Raw genomic sequence first — 18,246 nt, 5'->3', positions numbered from 1 at the left:
TATTCATTCTAGACTGACATGAATTAACAAGAACAAACTACATTCTTAATGGAGCTGTGGTCTGAGGGGTACTTTAAGCAAAAAGCCAAAAACCACCTGAAGGTCTGCTTCTGCTAGTAGATAAACAAGTATTTGCTAAGTCAGCTCCCCAAATGAACAACAGTTCAAATAGAATCTTCATCTGGGAATGAAGAATAAACTAGTCTGTCATCACATTCAGATTGGATATTCCTTTGCCCTAATATTATGGGTCTCCTCTTTCAACAAATACAAGTTCAGCAACCTGGTTTTGATTCAGAATTTTAAGAGTGCAAATATGCCATGTTTGTAAGCATACCAAAGTGTTCTTTGACTTCATCCTTTTCAAAGGTATGGAGGTAAACAGAGATGTTCAGATGAAAGAAAATAGCACACAACACTTCATAAAATTTTTAGTTTTTTTAAAGTAGTAATTTTATCTTTCTGTTGGATGACGTTGTTCATTGTGAGACATCATTTTTATTAAATACACTGTAATACAAGAGACTTTCCATGTCATGTCAAGAGAAGCTGGTCACATGATTCACAAACAAAACTTTTAACACTGATACCTAGGCATCACTTTGAAATCAGCCAAGATGCAATGAAAGTTTTAAAGCAATGACTTATTATAACAAACTGCAAAACAAGAACCACTAAAGATTTCCACGGAGACATCACATTAAAAGAAAAGGGAAAAAATAAAGGAGAAAGATAGCTCTACACACCAGGTCACAGTTTGGTGACAATATTGAGATTTATATTTATATGTAGATATCTTTCTCTTTGTCTGAATTGACAAAGAGAGCGGTATCTAGAATTATATATACATAAAGTATAGGTGGAGAGCAGGGCTGCGACAAATATTTTGTAGTTAATTGATTTTCTCATTGGTGATTCAATTAAACATCAATGTTGAGTGATATTACTTGAATATAAAACATTCTTAGCTGCTTTTCTTTAAGTTACAGAAAGATACATATAAGCTGCAAGATATAGGCCTCCGGAAAGATTCGATTTGATCTCTGTTTTCTCACAAATTTCAATCATATGGCCTCACTACCAGCAGCTTCTACAATCCTTGCCCAAAGTATTCAGTGTTTATAAAATACCAGCTGGTCATCACTCAGAACCTTCTACAAGCAAACAAAAAAGGTCCCCACAGACCTGGTCTAGAATGCATAGACAGAAAAATAACACACCCATCATTTCCCATTTCTTCTCCTGAGACGTATGTTTAAAAGATGGCAAAATAGTCACTTGGTTGCTATTGTGAAATTCACAGTGTTTTCCCTGGAACATGTAGACTTTTTTTTTTTTTTTTTTTTTTTATATTTGTGATGAAAGTAGCACATCCCCCCACCCAAATAAAGATATTTTAACTAAGGCTCTAAAGGACCTCTTGATTCAAAGCAGCAGTGGTTCATCCCAGCCCTCACAACAAGAAAATACAATTTCATGTGCTATCAAAACCGTTACCTTTGATTAAAACCTGCTCCCTAGCACCTCCCACTCCCTTCCTTCACATTTTATAGAAGCATTTGAAATTCAGTTACAAACTGCAAAAGCCCAGACTCAAACTTGGTCTAACACATATACATTGTACCTTAGTCATTCAGTGACCTAATCAGTTTATTGAGTTACTTAATTTCTTTTTAAAATGGTTTGTAGAAGTCTACATCAACCACAACAAAACTGATCTCTCAGAAAGGTAGGGAGGGATACACAGAGAGAGAAAGAGAGGAAAAGAAAGCAAAAGAAGGAAAGAAAGAGAAAAGGAAAAGACAAATAATGAAAGAAAGGAATAAATAGCAAGAAAGAATGAAAAAGTAAAAGATGAAGAATATGCAGTTATTTATTAAACTGTAGACATTGTAAACATATATTGTTCCATAAATCAAAATGAATGAAATCCTTTTAAAAAGAGTACATTTCACCAAGCATCATGGGGTGCTGTTGCTTTACAGTAACTGTTCTCCTCAGCCAGTCCTGCGGATCCATTAAGAGTAAACAACAGTGTGGCAAGTGCTGCTATTATTACTGTATTATTACTGCTGAATTTTGGCATTCTCATTGTCCTACAAGTCAAGTTGCAGTCTGAACAGTCCAGCTCATTCTTGGAATTATTTTGTTACTGTAGATGAGTACAAAATGCTAATGGAGCTGCACTGTTATTCTAGAAAAATGAAACAATAATAGCACAAACCCAAAAATGACAATTAAACAAACTGTTTTCCGAAGCTGGAAGCTTTTCTGTTCATTTCATTTGAGAACTCAAGAAGTGAGGTGGGATTGGAGGAAATGTTTTATGCAATCGCCTGGGGAAGAAAAGTGCTTGCTGCTTTTATCTCTGGCATTCTAGCACTGCCTCTGCTGCACACCATTTAAAAGGTTGACTCTTATGACCGTTAAAAAAACCCAAAATATCCAAAGGAAAAAAAAAAGTATTTTGGTTACTCAGCGGATGTTATCAATTTATTAGTAGCACTCTAATCATCATTTGTAATAACTTCGGGTTATGTAAATTTATACATATACACACAGCCCATACATAATGTGCATGCATGTCTGCACATATATAAATAAAATCCAACAGACATATGCATACATCTATATGCTCTGTGTGTGTGTGTATATATATACGCAAACACAAATATATAATAGGTATTAGATATATGATCAGTTCATAGCACAGTCCAGAAAGACTTTATAAATGAGCCTGATTGTCGTATTTACTCAGTGTACACAATTTAGCTGACAGCACAATGAATATGCACATATACTCATCCTTCAGTGTGAACAGATTTCTTCCTGTTCTCTGCTGGTTCTGCTACACTTGCCCAACTCTTCATGAACAAACGCAAAATATGTATAGCTACAGTTTACAGCTTGTCTACTGTGATTATATATTTTATGCATTATCAAGAACATTAATGATATAGGTCAAAGTTATCCATACCAGTGGCTCTGTAGAACATTTGGTCCTTTAGAAGTTTAACATACTGCTATGTTATTGCACAACGCATTGTAACACTATTTATTCTCTGAAATGACTAATAGTCTCACTAGTAAATCTAAAAGAAGATGCCACAAAGTACATTTTCAGGGTTTTGTGGTTATTTTTGGTTTACATTCTTTCAGTGCTTGCAAAACCCACCTGTTTGCTTTCAGGCTGGAGCCTGCTTTCCAGTAGAAGCAGCATCTCAGATGCCTTTTTTTCTTCAGCTTGCAAGAAACTAAGACAGAATACAGCAGGTAGAAACTTAGCACCCCTCACTACCATCTGCAGCCTCTTCCCACTGCACAATAGGATTGGACTCTGACACTTTTCTTCTCCACCACCATTATTTTGGAAATCATTTTCAAATTCCTTTAAAACACAACACTCAGATTCTCAAGAGAATGGGTTTCACTGGATGCTCAGTCTTTATCTAGCTTTCTGTATGAACTTCCAAGACAGTCTAGATAAAATCTTAAGGCCCATTTTGCAGGAATCTTCCTCTGGCTTTTTCTGTGTTTCCAGTTCAGTAGCGGTTAAGAAGTAACATCTAGTTTATTAAAGAAATACTGAGTATGGCTTTATAGTTACACTGTCATGTTTATTTGTAATGCTGCCTTTTCAATGACATTGAGAAGGGTAAAACTTCATCAGTGTCCAGTGAACTGTTTTCTTTTGAAGCTTATTATGAGCTAGCTCTTAAAGCTTCTGAAGGAAAAACCTAAAGTGCCTCAATAAATAATATATGCACGCAAATTATATATTAAATGTGCTATGGGAACACTTACAAAAATAAAATGCTTAATTTGTTAAATAAAATATCCCCAACACAAAGTAGAAGGACTATTTTGATCTGGCTCATATCAATAAGAAATAACAAAAAAGAGAAAAGGGAAAGAAAGATCACTTTTTTTTGCAGCAACGCCCCTCACAGAGGGAGGCAAAAATCTTGAGGAATAGGTAAGGTAGGTTTTCATTTGTAAGAATTCATATTAAAAATAATCCTAGCTCTGGTTTTTAAATCATTGACTTCTGGTTTGAAAAATAACAGGTATGCCCATGCAGCTGTCATCAACACAATGGCCATGCAAATGTTGTACACATACAATGCCAGTCCAACCGAAAAAGAAATTACTTAAGAGTGGATGTTGGTAATGACAGCACTAGTAACAATACAAACACGGTGCTGAACTCTGAATAGTAAGCCATAACCTCAGAGTAATTTGTTTTCTTTAGAGATCTCTATCCCCTGCCATGGTTCAAACATAGCCAAGTGATCTCTGTGCTTGAGATTATTTATGTTATATCTGCCTATTGTATCTATAACATTGTGAAGGCATTTTAACATGGCTAATGTCCTCCATTAGCCGCTTCTAATGAAATATAAGTTACATTGCTATGAATTCACTATGCCTACTACGATCTACTACAAGATGAGTGATAAGTTTCTGCACAAAGGGCAGTAATTGACAAAGACCATGCACAGTTTTCCTTGCATGGTAGGAAAAAAAAGAAAAAAAGAAAAAGGTATGAGGAAGGAAGGAATATGCTGCTGGACAAGCAGAGTGTAAGATACACCTGCCCCAGCACCTATAGCTTGTCCTATCTTATCAAAATCCTTAAATTAATACTGTACATTAATAAGCCTAGCTTCAGCCTTTATTAAAAAAGAGTAGCTGGAGAACATTTTTATACCAGTGGCATGACAATATCCTATCAGAAGACAAAATAAGGACATGTGTTTATCATGTTGAAATGCAACTGTGTGCAGTGCAGGCAGCATCTTTTCCCCCTTCACTTGTATCTGGCAATGTAAGGTGCTGGCATAGCACCTCCTTGAACGATCCCCTTAGTCCTCAAAAAGACTCTTCAGGGAAAGTGCTGAATCCCCTCTTGCCTTCCATCAAATAATCTTAAGTGTTTTTTTGTGGGTCTGGATACCATATGATCCCCTAGGTCCTCCAGACAGTGTATCACACAAGACTGTCTTCTTTCCATCTGGCTTTATCTCTGCAAGGAACATGCTTCATGTAGAGAATACCAGTCTTCTTTTACCACACACATGCTGAAGCAAAAAAATTGAGATGAATACATCGAAACTCCCAGTAGCGGTACAGCAGAAATCGCAAAGTTCGAGTCAAATATATTTTTCCCTTTTTTTCATCCACATCAAAGGCATGAATACAACAAGGCATTGTTAGTTGTGGTGGGCAAACTGAAAAAGTCTGTTGATGTAACAGATCAGGTTTTTAAGGCCTTTGTCTATGCAGAGTTACAATAATGCAGAAGCCAAATTGATTAGAAAGACAGGAAAGAGAAAAAAAAATGATAGAAACTGAAAGAGGGAGAGAGGAGAATACATCTCAATAATTTCTAAAAAGTCAGTACTGTGTCTACAGATGGAGAAGTGCACATTGCTTGCCCTTTGAAAGCTTCTCCGCATTAATACTGTCAAAGTTAAGAACACATTTTAATGGAGTTCAGCGGCAGTTGAACACATTCATTTCTGCAGCCCACATGAAGAAATGCTAGGAGACTTTAGCCTAAAATATCCAAGTAGACTGGAGATGCCTTGGCCAAGTTCTGGAGGAGGGAATGGATTTCTTTGATGTTAAGCCTCATGTGAGGCTCCCGTTGCCAACAGCCCAGCATCAAGTCATACACTTCCTTGGGGCATGTGCGAGGTCGCTGCAGGACTCGGCCCTGAGTGATGCACTCAATCACCTGGGAGAAATCACACAGAAAGGATCAGCATAGCTTTGCAAACCATGTGGGAGTAATCCATGGAAAAGTTAACTGCTGTCACAGCAGCTTCACTGACAGCAGTCAAGACAACTCCACCAAAGGCTGTGTTTCTAGGTAGACATATAAGCTGTGGTATGTCACCTGGGGAAATCACTGTAATTTAAGTTTCCAAGGAGCAATAACTTCACTGATGTTCACTCATATTGCCCCTTCCACTCCAGAGGGAATGATAGCAAGGAACTAATCCCATACCTCCTCTTGTGACTCTTCTATCAACCTTACCTCATATCAGAAGGAGGCCGAGTTTTGACCCAGCTCACACAGAGCATCCGTGTCTCTCCTTCCCATCACAGAATCATAGAATTGGTTTGGTTGGAAAAGACCTCTAAGATCATAGAGCCCAACAGTCAATGTGCCGCCATTATGGCTATTAAAACACACCCCAAAGTGCCACATCTATTTGACACCTCCAGGAACAGGGACTCCACCTCTTCCCTTGGCAGCCTGTTCCAATGCCTGAACACTCTTTCAGTAACATCCAATCTAAACCTCCCCAGCACAATTTCAGGCCATTTCCTCTCATTCTATCACTTGATACTAGGGAGAAGAGATTGGCCTCCACTTCCTTTCAGGTAGCTGTAAAGATCAGTGAGGTCTCCTCTCAGCCTCCTTTTCTCCAGACAAACAAAGCCAGTTCCCTCAGACACTTCTCATAAGATCTGCTCTCTATACCATTTCCCCCTCCTTCCTTGTGGTAGTTCATTTGCTTCTAACTGTGTTGGTCTGGCTAAAAGTTAATGCTGGGGGGAAACATCAACCCACCACACTCCTGAAACTTATGAGGATCGCTGTCACTAATCTCTGGAAAAGGGTTACTTGTGACTGCCTGAAAATCAGGAGTTCTCCAGATTATTTCCATCTATTCAAGAAAAGTTTTGGACAACCATTCTGCAACAATGACATACATGATGTGAAACTGAAATCACCCAAAGCTTGTTCAGCAGATAACTAAAATCCTTTTTATTGCTTCATGGCAAAGGAAAAAGCTAAATTCCAATGGGTATAGTTCTGTTTGGACAACTTTTACCAACCCTGGACAGAAAAGGGTGAAGAGGAAGAAATTCAACCAGGAAGTTCATGACAACACCATAAATACATGGTATTGTGGGGGGTTGCCTTTACTAAATAAATTTGTTGCTTTCCCTTCTCCAGAGAAGCTGGACCAACACCAATGTGTCAGTGTTTCCAGTGCAGTTTGAGACTTTATTACACGCACCTCATTGTTTGAGAGCTGATACCATGGCTGTTTGCCATAGGTAAAGATTTCCCATAACACAACCCCCAGGCTCCAGACATCACTTTCTGTAGTGAACTTCCTGTACATGATACTCTCCGGAGGCATCCAACGGATTGGAAGCATGGTGTGACCCCCAACCTAAGAAAAACAAACAAAAGAGTCAGAAATAATTTCTTCATATCCTCACAAGAAAGAGTATCAAGATATTAAATAAGGAGGATCCATGGCTTCTTTTCTTCCCATCTGATACTGATTAATTTGAGGAGCTTGTACAACCTAGGGATTCATGATCCAAATTCCTCTCACCTCAACAACAATCAGTCCCACAGTGTCTCAACAGAATCTCCAAAGACACTCTTTCTGAAGTGCAAGGTCCCCTTTAACGTTTCCTTGGCACACTCTACTGAAGGAACAGGAACCTTTATAAAATTATTAATTAATATAGCGCCTACAAACCCACTTCAAATTAGGCCAGTTTTAGTCTCTATTTCAACACTTGGGAGACTAATAGAGATTCATTAAATGAAATCTGCACTGATAATGCTTCTAGAAACTCTCTAATATCAACTGAAATCCATGAAACCACGTTGTTTTACTGTATGACATGATGGGATCGGGATTGGTATGGCTTAATATCTTAATTTTGAATGAATTTAGGGCAATGTTATTTTCCATTGATAATTTCCAAAGCTAATCCACCAAAATATTTTGTTCCACATTAACTACTCAGTCCAATACAGCTTTAATAACAAATACATCCCCTTTTCACTTGTAAGACATGGACTCTTATGACAAACCAACTCAAGCTGAATGGAATCTTTCACTGAATTAATACTTCACTGAGAGTCTTTTCAAACATTTTTAGTTTTCCCCAGAACACTACAATTCTTTGAAATTAGGTTCACTAAACCTAATTTAAATAAAAAATAGTCTTATTTCCAGTTTCTAAACAATTTATTGCTTCTAATATGTCCATCCTGAATAGATCATATCAATGAAAAAATCCACTCAAGTACTTCTTCAATAGTGTAACTGCTGAGATAGTGTGTTTTAGATAAACAGATATTCTGATTACTTTTGTATCAAGACAGCTGCAAATATCTCTAATGAAGTTTAAAAAAAAAAAAAAAGAAAATAAAGAAAAAAAAAAAAAAAAACGGAAAGCTTCCCCAAGAACATCCAGCTTTTGATTAACACACATTTTCCTGTCTGAAAATGTATTTAGTTATGAAATCACATTTGCACTTTCGAGAGTCTGTCAATTCAAAACACCATTTCTCCTGGTGGGACTTTACATTTGCTGTTACAAACAATGTCCTCCTTGTAAGAACAGTAAATGGAAGGAAACCCCAGCAGTTCAGTCAATATGTCTAAATCACACAGAACATCCATTTCCAGCTATTTGGCAGTATTTCTGCATTAGCATAGCACACCAAAACCACATCTATGGCTATGAGAGCTCAATGCTGTACTGTGCATTGCCACAAGCCAACTCTAGCTACTGTCTCCATATAATCAGGAAGTCATGATAACACTTCTGTAGACTTAGTCTATCAGTAAGCTCTTCTTCTTCTCCCACTAGATGAGATATCATGCAAAGGATGGGACACTGAATGAAAGGCAGGGGCTCCCAACTTCAGTTCCTGGCTACAGATTTTCTTCTGACTCCACACAAGTTGCTGTGCTCAGGTTTCAGAGCCATTGCAAGGCGGACTCAGCTTATGCGGCTTTCTGCCTAAACTCAAACACATACACGTGAGCATTCCATTGACACATTTTTATGTCCTTTCTTCAATTCATCTCATTTTTCTCTGCATTAGACTTTACCTCTCTGGCAGGCAGACTAGCTGCAAGGCTCTGTGCATCAGTCCCTGCATGAGAAGTCACTCGATGATGTGGAAAGTTTAAAGTAACACACAAACACATTGAGATGCAAAGAAAGATTCAGTTTCCTGCCTTATCATGACCCAATTCACATGACAACCAAACAGCTCCAAATCACCGCTTTTACCCCCCATCTTGTGAGGTATTTCATTAGGACGTCAAAAAGTTGGTCCCTCAGAAACATGCAGCCACATACACTCAGACAAAGGGCTTGTGCCATTGAAAGAAGGTTAGTGACAAGAAGCTTTTGGGTCTCATCAAATATTAAAATGACTCTTAGATCTGCTCATCATACAGCCTCTGCTACTGGTTCTTTTCTGTAATTACTTGACTTATTCCTTAAGAATTAATGAAATCTATAAAAAATAAAATGTATGTCTTGATTATTTTTTTTTAATTATTTGTCACACCTTACATCAAGAGATTTAAAAAAAGTAATTGAAAAAAAACCCCACTACCTAAGTCTTATTTTCTTATGGTTCTTTGCCACAGAACCACAATGTATTCACAGGAGCACTCTAGACTGAGTTTCCAATGTCATTCAGTAAAATGAATGACACACCTCTAGAGTCATCACAAATCACCACCAAATGACACCCCTGAACTAATGAACTAATCTGTAACACTGCAGACCTAGCTGTCTCTCTTTGCAGTCATAGCAAAACTGACTCATCAGCATTGACACCAAGAATTCGATTTACAGATAAGCACAAGCCACAGTGCTCTTTGGTGTTCTTCCCATATCATCTTGCTGGAGCTGTTTCCATTTCTGCCCCAAAGAAAGGCAGAATACTTGTCCAGGGATGAGAATTTCTGATGTCCCTTCTTTATGTTTGCCAACACAGTAATTTTATGAAGACTTATTTTCAACATCAGTATCCTTGTGATGATAGTATTTAACAACTTACAAAGTACCAATAGAAGTATTATAAGTGGTGCTTTTCTTGACAGATGGCACCACAATGAATGTCTGTGCAACACCTGTGGCAGTACAAGCACCCACCCGTGGTCCAAGAGCACCTTCAGTTTCAACTCAGATTTCAGTTATATCGAAAGCACAGGTCAGGATCTGGCCAAATGCAGTTTTTCAACATGCACATTTCCTTCTCTAGTAAAGATCAGTGGTTACTGAATCAACACTCATTCAGCTCAGAAAAACACTAAGGGCTGTGTTAGGTAGACACTTAAAATGAAGCACTTGCTTCACAGATTTCTAGGACTGAAGCCTGGGAGTTGATGCTGCTGTTCACAGGTTGCCCAGAACAAATTGCCAGGCAGTTGTGAGCTTCTTCTCATCTTTACTGGACTGTTGAGCCCAAGAACCCACAGTTATGCCATAACACCAGTGAAGAGAGGAGGAGTGCTTTTTTGCTCTTATTGCCAATGTCAGCAAGGCTAAAGTGTGGTTTCTAAGAAGGAAAATGAAGGAAAATGGCTACAGTGAGCAAACTTTAAAGGTGCTGAATGTTTCAAAGAAATGCCCTCTGGGTACACTTTGACACGAAATTCCAGTGCTGTACAGATCTGAGATATCAGCATTCTGCAGGGTAAAGTACACTCATAGTGCTGGTTGATACGCATAATTTTTAAATGATTGTGTGCTAAGCAGACTACATCTTTATATTCAGTCCAGACAAGGTTATGGTGGGTTTGAAAGTATGAGAGTTTTAGCTTAATATGCTATCACTTTAAAATCCATACTACAGCTGTAAAAATCCAACAAAAATGATAATTTTATGGATACAAATTAGGGTGTATTGTCTTAATGCTTACCTGAAAGCAGTTGCATTACGATTGTTCTTTTTTATTTAGAATTGCCATTCTGGGACTTAAGTATTTACTTCCAAATGACATTTTATGAAAGCAAGCACTCTCTAGCCCAGCCACCGCCTTGCATTACAATTCAGCAGTGGATCTTACTACCAGGCAGAAAGCCTGGTGAATCAGGTTCTGCAATATACAAACTATCCACAAGGAGGAGACTGCTATGAGAGATCAGGGAACTATGACGTTCTCCAAAGAAGCACTTTCGAGGGCAAAAGGCCACTGTTCCACGTACAAAATATTGCACTTTCAACAATACTATGTCATTCCACTTGTCACCACTTTTAGCAGTCACCTTTTAAAAGACTTTTGCAGTTTGAAAGGTGCCAGATAAGCTGACCTTGAACATTGTTTTTAATCTCATTGCAAATGTCAAGCTTCAAGGATTGTTATAGAATCAGCACGTTTTAGCCTTGAAGCAGGGTATCTAACTCCAAAGTTTGTAAAATTTGTTCACGTTCTGGCTTAAAATGTTTCGTATCCTGCTTCATGGGTACTAGGAAATGTGAGGCTTGTCTATTGCAGAAATTTCAGTTTTAAGATAGAAATCAGTTTTAAGATAGAAATCAGTTTTAAGATAGAAATTTAGGCTGGAGGTTAGGAGGAAGTTTTACACAGAGAGAGTGATTGCCCACTGGAATGGGCTGCCTGAGGAGGTGGTGGGGTCGCCGTCGCTGGGGGAGTTCAGGGTGAGGCTTGACAGGATGCTTGGTTCCATGGTTTAGTTGATTGGGTGGTGTTGGATGATAGGTTGGACACGATGATCTCAAAGGTCTCTTCCAACCTGGTTTATTCTATTCTATTCTATTCTATTCTATTCTATTCTATTCTATTCTATTCTATTCTATTCTATTCTATCCGGCTTGTAGTACTTCCAACCTGGTTTATTCTATGTATGTATTCTAAAATTCCACAGAAACTGATTTTACTGAGCAAGAGTGTGCTAATAACCATCCATCCATTCATCCATCCACCCATCCAATGCAAGCCCAGCTTTCCTGCACATTAACATTACTGTTATAGACAAGATTCCTCAGCTGATTGTCATCAAGCTAAAGGCAGGCAATCACTGCAGTTTCTTTATGCCAATTAAAAATACCACTGCTGATATCCTACTCTGGTCAGTGTTTCAACTTCTACTGCCCTGCTGCTATGGTAATTCAAAGCCCTGTTGCTTCAGGTTTGTGAACAAATGGGTATGGTTTTTTTGAAAAGAACAAGTGAATGAATCCTTGTGCTCATCCTGGGAACAGGAGGCTGTGGGCGGAGTCATGGGAAGCCAATCTCCAGAGATATAGAACCAGGCTGTATGTAGGGCTGCACAAAGAAGACAAAAGCTATGGGGTGGGAAAGGTACAAGAAATAAGATGACGACTCAATCAATTCACACCAGGCTTTTGCCTTGCTCATTTGTACCCTGAAGAGCAGGGGTGGAATGGATTTGCTGTACTTTTGCAATGTATACCAGCTGCAACCTGGCTCACCAGAGGACTGGGGGCTGTGGTGCTGAGGGTACAGCAAACGGCTTTTGGGGCTCCAGACTCATGCCACAGGGTCATGCAGAGGCTGACCAAAGGACAAGACAGGGACTAGCTGGAACAGGGAATTGGTGCTAAATGCTGGTGACCATACTGGGAGAGGCTCCTGCACTCCTGGAAAGGACATCAAATCCAACTCCCAGTTTCTGTAGGCATTGTATTACTTAACTCTTCCCCCATTCTTTTTTTTTTTTTTTTTTTTCCCCCAATTTCTGGCTTTAAATAGTTGATTACTCTGAATTCATACAGTAAAAAGCACAGAAACCAATTGCACAGCCTTGGAAAACATTTTGTTTTCAAAAACATTCCTCATTTTCATTCACTGTTCCTAGGTTTCCATGATTCCCACAGAATGACATTGCAGTAATGTGTCACCACGCTTTGTGTATTCTCTAAAGACTGGAGATGCTTTTGCTGCCAACAGGATAAAAGTAATCTTTTTTACTTTGAGAGCCTGTGATAGTTTCCAGTGCCCTGTCTAGTTTGTTGCATGAATCCAGGGCCCTGCTGATCTCAAACCTTATGCAATTGAGGATGGTGAGGCCACATCTTGAGCATTGCGTTCAGTTTGGGGGCCCTCACTACAAGAAAGACAATGAGGGCCTGGGCATGTCCAGAGGAGGGCAATGAAACTGGGTGAAGGGTCTTATGAGGAGTGGCTGAGGGAACTGGACTTGTTTGTCTTGAGAAAATGAGACTGAGAGGAGACCTCATTGCTCTCTACAGTTACCTGAAACAAGGTTGTAGGGAGGTGGCTGTCAGTCTCTTCTTCCTAGTATCACATGACAGAATGAGAGAAAATGGCTTCAAGTTGCACATGTGGGGGTTTAGATTGGATATTAGAATAAACTTTTTTACTGAAAAGGTTATCAAACCCTGGAACAGGCTCCCAAGGGAGGTGAGAGAATTTTCATCTCTTGAGGTGTTCAAAAGATGCATAGGTGATCTGCTAAAAGACATGGATTAGCACCAGACTTGGTAGTTAGATAACGGTTGGACTCTATGATCTTAAAGGTCTTTTCCAACCGAAATGATTCTATATGATTCTATGATTCCAATACACTGTGATTCAAAAGTATCAGAAGCAGCAGAATGTGAAGATGAGATAAACAAGACTCAACAAGGCAGCAGAGAAACTAGCTTTCTACTTCGAACTAACAATGCCTCCCTTTAAACTCCTCTTTCCTAAGAAATCCAATATGAACTTCTCCTTAGGCTACTTACAGCGGCCTTATTAGTCAACTGACAAAACCACAGTTAAAAAAACCCAGTTCTGCTCTTTGTGAGAACTGTTGATGTTTTGAGATGCCTTTGAATCTGTATCAGGCAAAAGCACTGAACAGTTTCACAAAATGAAATATTTGGAACAGTCTTGAGCAAAAAATATTGAAAACTGTTTGTGTTCTTCAGAAAAACAAAACAGATGCTCCCAAAAGAGTTCATTTTGAATGGAAACTTAGAACACAATGTACTTAGATAATTAAAATTGCAATGTGACAGATAATTTAGGTCATACGTTCTACAGTGTAGTTTTTGATGGTGTGCACCCTCTAAATTGGTTCTGAAGGGAAGCAAAGAGGTCTTTAAGAAAAATCTTAGCAGTGTTTGCTGCTGTGGGGCTGGGAGGTGGAAGAGAACATTATGCTTTTGGAAGGCAGCTTCCAGCAACCAGGGCCACCTCCTGTAGTATAAGGGAGCCTAACAGCCAGGAGATTCCCAGGGTGTTTCAGGCCCTGAGCAGTTTGACACAGTGAGAGGGTGTGCACAGGCACAAGGAGCAGCTCAATGTAGTACTTCTAGTGTCTAAATTATTTCCACTAGCACTTCCAGGAGGAATTCCTGGAGGAATTCTTCTCCTGCTCTAAACTCATCCATGTACAATGCAGGTACTCAGGATCTACCCTTGAAGAAGGCACATTTTGCAGACATTCATAGGGGGGAAAAAAAACCCAAAACTTCACACAAGATCAATAAACCATGTCTTTACTGTATCCCAGATAATGCACTAAAATATACTATAGAGAACAAACATGTATTGGGAAGGGAATGGATTATTTTACAGCCTAAACAAAATCAGGCAACAACCAAATGATTAATTAATAGGTTAATCCTTCTGAAATCTCTCTAAGTAGATTTTTTCCATGGAAAGTGAAATAAGGGAGAAAGTAATTAGTGGCTGTTAAAAAGAAAATCAAAATCAGAAACAGCACCAGTCAATGTCCTATTGAGATACTTGGAATGTTTCCTTTTAGAGATTAAATATTTTAGCACATCTATATCACAACAGTATTAATGCCTCTAACAAGCTCCAACTGTTACACTGCATTGTTTATTCAGAAACACTGCAAAACATTTACAGCTAGTGTACAGCTGTATAATACACACGTAGTGGTAGCTTTGACTGAAATACTGTAAATCCAGAACAAAATATTGCAACCATTTTGCAGAACAGGGAAATCTGAAAATAATACAATAAAATTGATCAGGCCTAGAAATTATGAAAAAAAAAAAATATATGTCTAACAGAAATTGGATGCTCTATGGGAGGGGGCAGCATGTGACCTAGCATCGTATCTGCAATCTGGCAGAGTTCTTTCACCTTTTCTCATAAAAATGCACCCTGGTCTCCAAGCTGCACCTCTGCTAGAAGTCATGTCCTCCCATGTTCTACAAGCTAAGTGGCAGCAGCAAAAATAAGTTTCCCTTCTATTTGCCCTCTCTGCAGTTCTCCAGATGAATGCCACTGCAATATCTGACTGGTTATCAAATGCACCAGCTTTAGAATGTATGATTTTTGTCCATGTTACTGCCCAACAGGAAACTAGGGGCTTCCCTATTTCTAGGGTGTTTAGCTTGCCGACTGTGAATGATACCGGATAACTCATCTGTAATAGAGGAGGTATGTGTTTCGTGTGGTAACCCTCTTGCTGTCCCAGACAGCTACCTTTCAGTTCCTGCCTGCTGTAGCCAAGCGTCTGCAACTCCATCTTCCCTGGTCCACTGTGCAGTCAAGACAACACTACTGCTGCCTGCCTTTGCTGCACTGTCTGCCTCAGCAGCCCTGGCCCTGCATACTAATTGGCACATTTAATGACTTTCTCTTGATCTCCCTCGTGTCTCCTTCTGAGCTGATGTCTGAGAATAGAGAAGCTCAGCTGCCATGGAAACAGAGCCTCTGAACGGTCTGAACCTGCCACACCACCCTTTGGAAAAGATTCTGGTGGTGAAGCTTAAAAAAGGGGATGCTAGAGGGGGTGTAAAGGCAGAGAAGTGGGAAGGGGAAGTGCTGACTGTGGTGAGAGCAGGTCTTGGCTGTTCTGCCAAGGCACTGCACAAGCTGAGTGTGCACTGGGCATAAGAAAACAGACATTCAGGAGAAAACCAGATTAACCCTCTATTACCTACATTTTTCTTCAAAACGTTTTAAATTCAACACTCTCCCTCCCATCCACTTACAGCTGGGATCAAATACTCCTAACATGTGCACAGGCCATGTTATCAAAGGGGGCTTGACAATCCCAAATATGACTCATACATCTGAAGGGCTGTTTTTAACCAGAAAAACCTGCTGATTACAGCAGGTTAAAGGCTCAAGGGGTGCTCAGCACAAGCTGGCAGAAGACAGCCTACGCAATAAGGCTGTGATCCTGTGCCCAGCCTTTCAGTCTTGCCTCCCTTTCCCAGGGTAGATGCAGGACTGTAGTTGCATGGAAACGCAGCCTTTGTTGCACTGTGTGAGCTGATGCCTTTTTTTTGTGCAGGCATCTAATACAACTACAACTTTGTGTCCCAAACCATTTTGGACCCTGCTTCAGGCTATGTGGCAATGAGAACTACCTCCTGAGGATTTCTGGGCATACAATGGAAGTGAGGTGAGTGTACACTTTAACCTGAGTTAGCATTCCAAATTTTAGCCTTTGAAGGATGCCTATCACTTGCACCCAGTTTCCTTTCAGATTAGCAAGCAGAATCTCCTTGGGCGTCCTTTTTTTCTAAGCAAAGCTCCCCATGATATAATTTATTCATGCAGGGAACCCACAGAAGGTCAATAAAACTGGCACACTCACAAAAAAATACACAAACAAACAAAACAAGGAAGAAAAAACCTCACTGTTCTTTTAGTGAAACATTCAGAAAAATTTAATCTGGGTCACCACTTTTGTGAAGACTGGTTGGAGCTGTTTATGCCTTAAACAGACCCTGCCCTGCAAGGCATGCAATAAATGTTTCAACTCTCATTCTTTGTCCCAACCCCTTGGACAAGCAATAATGGGAATTTACTTCCAACACAATTCAGAATGCACTGTGCTCTCTAGTGGTGTATGGTTATAGAGCTGAAGTACCCAAGACACCCTGCTTGGTATTCCTGTGAGGCAGGGGTATGTATCACAGCTCAGGCTGGGGAGCGCTGTAAGGTCTTAGGCATGACAACTAAGGGCAGCCCAAACTGCTTCCTACAGAGATACTTCCTTTTTAGCTAAAAAGCAAAAGGAAACTTCTGCGTGGATTTCTTCATTTGGGGACTTGAAGTCCTATGAAAATGACTGCCACATTATAAACTGTGATACGCTAGGTCTGGTGCATAAAAGATTATGAAGTGTAGCAGGATTGTTTGCAAGTCAGTTGTAAGAATGCGTAACCTAAGAGACAAAACTGTTTAAAGAGGTCTGAAGCATTTGTATAAGACTCTCCTCTCATGCAAGTAAGAGAGACTTTATTTAAAAATAAATAATGTTTGGAACAGAAAATGCTACATGATTACAGGAAGGGGAAAAAAATATTTTTTTTAAGCAAACAGAAAAGTTGGTTGTTAATGTCATCATAGCATCAGTGGCTGTCAGTGGGTCCATGTCCAAGTGGAGGCCAGTGACAAATGGAGTCCCTCAAGGATCACTACTGGGACCAGTCTTGTTTAACATCTTTGTTGGTGACATGGACAGTGGCATTGAGTGCACCCTCAGCAAGTTTGCTGACGACATCAAGCTGTGTGGTGCAGCAGACACATTGGAGGGAAGGGATGCCATCCAGAGGGACCTTGACAGGCTGGAGAGGTGGGCCCACGACAACGTCATGAAGTTCAACAAGACCAAACGCAAGGTCCTGCATCTGGGTTGGAGCAATCTCAGGCACTGATATAGGCTGGGCAGCAACTGGCTTGAGAGCAACCCTGAAGAAAAGGACTTGGCAGTGTTGGTGGATGAGAAGCTCAACATGAGCTCTCAGTGTGCTCTTGCAGCCCAGAAAGCAAATCACATCCTGGGCTACATCAAGAGAAGCATAGCCAGCAGGTCGAGGGAGCTGATTCTCCCCCTCTACTCTGCTCTGGTGAAACCCCACCTGGAGTACTGTGTCCAGTTCTGGAGCCTCTGTTACAGGAAGGATCTGGACATGCTGGAGCATGTCCAGAGAAGAACCATGAGGATGATCAGAGGGCTGGGGCACCTCTCCTATGAGGACAGACTGAGAGAGTTGGGGTTGTTCAGTCTGGAGAAGAGAAGGCTCCAAGGAGACCTTATTGTGGCCTTCCAGTATCTGAAGGGGGCCTACAAGAAAGCTGGGAGGGACTTTTTAGGGTGTTGGGTAGTGATAGGACTAGGAGGAATGGATCCAAGCTACAGGAGGGTAGATTTAAATTTAGATTTAGATTAGATGTTAGGAAGAAGTTCTTCACTATAAGGGTGGTGAGACACTGGAACAGGTTGCCCAAAGATTTGGTGGAAGCCCCATCCCTGGAATTTTTTAAGGCCAGGCTGTATGTGGCTCTGGGAAACCTGATCTAGTGGAAAGTGTCTCTGTCCATGGCAGCAGGGTTGGAACTAGATGATTCTTGAGATCCCTACTAATCCTGGCAATTCTGTGATTCACCTGAGTTTGAAGGTCTGCAGGTGGGAAAGTGCATGTGTATGACCACCATTAAAATAAGCAACTGTGCCAGAGAGCTA

The 18,246-nt window shown here is 40.1% G+C and overlaps 1 protein-coding gene across 2 annotated transcripts in view; it reads right to left on the bottom strand.

Moving 5' to 3' along the window:
* Positions 1 to 449: 449 nt before the first annotated feature.
* The window catches only part of NTRK2 (neurotrophic receptor tyrosine kinase 2), a 222,050-nt gene continuing 204,253 nt past the window's right edge, over positions 450 to 18,246 (bottom strand). For both annotated transcript variants that reach the window (XM_054178966.1, XM_054178959.1), the window contains 2 exons: positions 7,038 to 7,196; positions 450 to 5,740 (listed from right to left, as the gene is read on the bottom strand). In XM_054178966.1, coding sequence (XP_054034941.1) covers positions 5,555 to 5,740; positions 7,038 to 7,196 — 345 coding nt within the window. In that variant the 3' untranslated portion in view covers positions 450 to 5,554. The remainder of the gene's footprint in view (positions 5,741 to 7,037; positions 7,197 to 18,246) is intronic.

The sequence above is a fragment of the Dryobates pubescens genome, chromosome Z (assembly GCF_014839835.1).
Source record: "Dryobates pubescens isolate bDryPub1 chromosome Z, bDryPub1.pri, whole genome shotgun sequence".
Taxonomy (NCBI): Eukaryota; Metazoa; Chordata; class Aves; order Piciformes; family Picidae; genus Dryobates; species Dryobates pubescens.
This window is presented reverse-complemented; position numbering and strand designations above follow the sequence as displayed.